The sequence below is a fragment of the Diplotaxodon limnothrissa genome, linkage group LG13 (genome assembly GCF_057381915.1).
Source record: "Diplotaxodon limnothrissa isolate DT_005_m linkage group LG13, D_limnothrissa_male_GT1.1, whole genome shotgun sequence".
In the NCBI taxonomy this organism is placed as follows: domain Eukaryota; kingdom Metazoa; phylum Chordata; class Actinopteri; order Cichliformes; family Cichlidae; genus Diplotaxodon; species Diplotaxodon limnothrissa.
In genome coordinates this window covers 6,408,595-6,411,806 of record NC_140608.1, presented here as the reverse complement: position 1 = coordinate 6,411,806, position 3,212 = coordinate 6,408,595, and the positions used below count along the sequence as shown (strand labels likewise).

Here is a 3,212-nt window from a genome sequence, read left to right as displayed (position 1 = left end):
CACGCTTGACAGTGATTGGCAGGGCTGCCATGACAACACCAAGAAGACCAATAGAAAAGGGAAACAAAATGTTTCAATGCTACACTCAACGGCGGATTTAGGGGGGAGATATTATGAGGCTGGTGTCATTAGGCGATAGCCATTGAATCATTCAATCTTTTTTACTTGCCGTATTTTTCGGTTTTTCCCTTTTTCTCGATAATTTTCTTTCTCTCTCAGGTCATTTCCATGGTTTTCAGATCCCCTTTAGAGCTTTATCCCTCCCATTTCTTCCTGCCAAACTTCGCTGATCGCCCTCTGCTCCTGGCGAACAGCGCTCCCACCACCAGGTCTCCAGAAGACTTGTCCATGTTTCAACTACCGACCCTCAACTTTTCCCCGGAGCAGGTGGCAAGCGTCTGTGAGACGCTGGAAGAGACCGGGGACATCGAACGGCTGGGCCGCTTCCTCTGGTCCTTGCCTGTGGCTCCGGGAGCGTGCGAGGCGATCAACAAGCATGAGTCCATCCTGCGCGCTCGGGCCGTGGTGGCGTTCCACACGGGGAATTTCAGAGACCTCTACCACATCCTGGAGAACCACAAGTTCACCAAGGACTCTCATGGCAAACTGCAGGCCATGTGGCTGGAAGCTCACTACCAGGAGGCCGAGAAGCTCCGCGGTCGTCCCCTCGGACCTGTCGATAAGTACCGGGTACGGAAGAAGTTTCCGCTGCCTCGGACCATCTGGGACGGCGAGCAGAAGACGCACTGTTTCAAAGAGCGGACACGGAGCCTGTTGAGGGAGTGGTACCTTCAGGACCCATATCCAAATCCCAGCAAGAAAAGGGAATTGGCTCAAGCCACTGGACTCACTCCCACACAGGTCGGAAACTGGTTTAAAAACCGGAGGCAAAGAGACAGAGCTGCGGCTGCCAAAAACAGGTTAGTGACTTTTCTGTGTGCCGTCGAAACACGAGTATGCACACAAGTTTGTCTTTAATGCACATTCAAAAGAAAATGCGAGCTTTTTAAAGCCTTATATTGCGATTGGAGACTGTCTAGGAAAAAGATAAGTCTGGCTGTCAGGTAGAGGGACTGCGCTGCGGCGACATTTTGTTATCAAACCCGGATAAACGTCGAAAATATTCCTTTTGTAGATCTCCAGAGTTCTCCTAAGCATAAAAACTTCACTATTATTATTAAAAATTAGCTTTTAAACATTTTTTGCAGATTGATCATTTTTAATGTATTTTAAATTGAATGCAAATTGTATTTAAGAATGAAAAATACAATTAATCTAAAGTTTGGAATTTTAAAAAACTGACTAATAAAATAATACAAACACAAACTACATTTGTTGTCAATCTTGATAAGAGATAATTGAGCCGAGTTCTTTTTAAACAGAAACTCCTTGTTTATATTTTTACAAGAGGCGAAGCATTCTTGCAACATATGAAGATTATTGAATTTATATTTAGAAAAACCATCCGCTGCAGGATTTGTTTAATTTTACAACTATTTCGCTTGTAAAATTGTAAACAACCTAGTGAATTATTTCAATCAGCTGAAATAAAAACAGGACAGTGTTTAGTTTTTTTTTAAAATAATAATTATTCTAAAGTTAAATCGTCTTATCTTTACATTTAAACACATATTAAATTGTTAAATTTAGTAAATGTATTTATTTATTTATGTGTATTGGCCAATTTAAGTTCTTAATGCAAGCATTAAGCGTTTTAACATCAAATGTTGCTTAGTGTTGTTGAACTCAACGACTATCTCAAAGGATAATAACGATATTATTGATATCTGAGCATGCGTAGAGAAAAACATCTGAAGACATGGGCTGTATTCATAACATTAAGTGTGGTATCATTCCACTGAAATGCCATAATTGATTAGAAAATACTTTGGAGAGCACTAAGCCATATGAACAGTACTCTAATATTTTTGCTAAATGAATAGATATATTTCCAGGCTGACATTATCCCCACGCGATGGCGTTATTATCATGAGTGGATTGGAGATAAACATTTAGGATGATTGGAGTAACCTGGATCTCGACGTCACTCATTCATACACGTCCCCTACCATCAGACTAAAACACATCTGTGCCAAAGGCTCACGGCAGTTTGTCGTTGTGAGAATACCCATATTTTATTTCAAACAATGATATATAATTATTTTGGGGTTTTAGGCGTGCAAAGTCCTGTTGATGAGCATGAATACACGTGTGCAGAATGAAGAAATAATAATAAACGCTGAACAAACTCAGAGCAGTAACACAGATTTCCAAATGGAAAATGTCTTCAAAATGCCTATATCAAAGACAGCAAGTTGGATTTGAAGCTTCCCTGCACTGGCAACATGGATCAGTTATATTCCAAAGTGTTGACTAGGACGTTGATCTCTAAGAAAAAAAAAATTAAGTTAAAAAACAACAACAACAACACAGCCCTAGTACATTTCATCCAACATTTGGTAGTCTAAATAGTGATGTGTTTTGTCCCCTGAAAGCTGGCTATTTGATAAAAGCACGCATGCATGCCTGGGGCCGGCAGGGGGAAAGAAAGGCGAGTTTGAACCCCTATTTTGCAGGAGGAGGAGGGGAAGGGGGACATTCTCAGGTCTAATTGCCATTTCTCTCATTTTTTCTCTTTTCCCCCCCTCCTCGTTTCTTTTCTTCTCCAGGCTCCAACACCAAGCAATAGGACCAGCCGGTATGAGGTCCCTCTCAGAGGCCGGTCTAACCCCTCACAGCTCGGCAGAGTCGCCTTCAACCGCGGCAAGTCCCACCACCAGCGTTTCCAGTATGACAGAGAGAGTTGATACTGGGACGTCCATCCTGTCCGTCACATCCAGTGACTCGGAGTGCGATGTATGATACGGAGAAAAAAAACACAAAAACAAACAAAAAGAGAAATATTTACAGGGAAAATGGACCTGAGAGGAAGAAAAAAGACTATGAAATATCGCGGATGAAAAAAGGACCGATTGATATAAATATTAAAATAAAAAGAGTTAAAAGCACGTCGGGTTTTTTTTTTATTTTATTTTATTTTTTATTAAAAAGCGCTTTCAAAGGACCCACGCCTCCCCCTCCTCTTCATCCCCCCACACCACCACCACCACCATACTACTAGACTACTTGCATGATGGGTTTTTTTATTTTATTTTATTTTATTTTTGATTTTGTAATCAGGGAAATAATCCTGAATGCAAGATTTTCCATCA

General features: G+C 41.0%; 1 protein-coding gene across 1 annotated transcript; it reads left to right on the top strand.

The window, feature by feature from the left end:
- Nucleotides 1-228: 228 nt before the first annotated feature.
- six3a (SIX homeobox 3a) lies at nucleotides 229-2,862 on the top strand. The gene is made up of 2 exons (XM_085369073.1): nucleotides 229-920; nucleotides 2,670-2,862. Exons 1-2 carry the CDS (start codon nucleotides 229-231, stop codon nucleotides 2,860-2,862), a joined length of 885 nt encoding a protein of 294 aa, XP_085225199.1.
- Nucleotides 2,863-3,212: the final 350 nt, after the last annotated feature.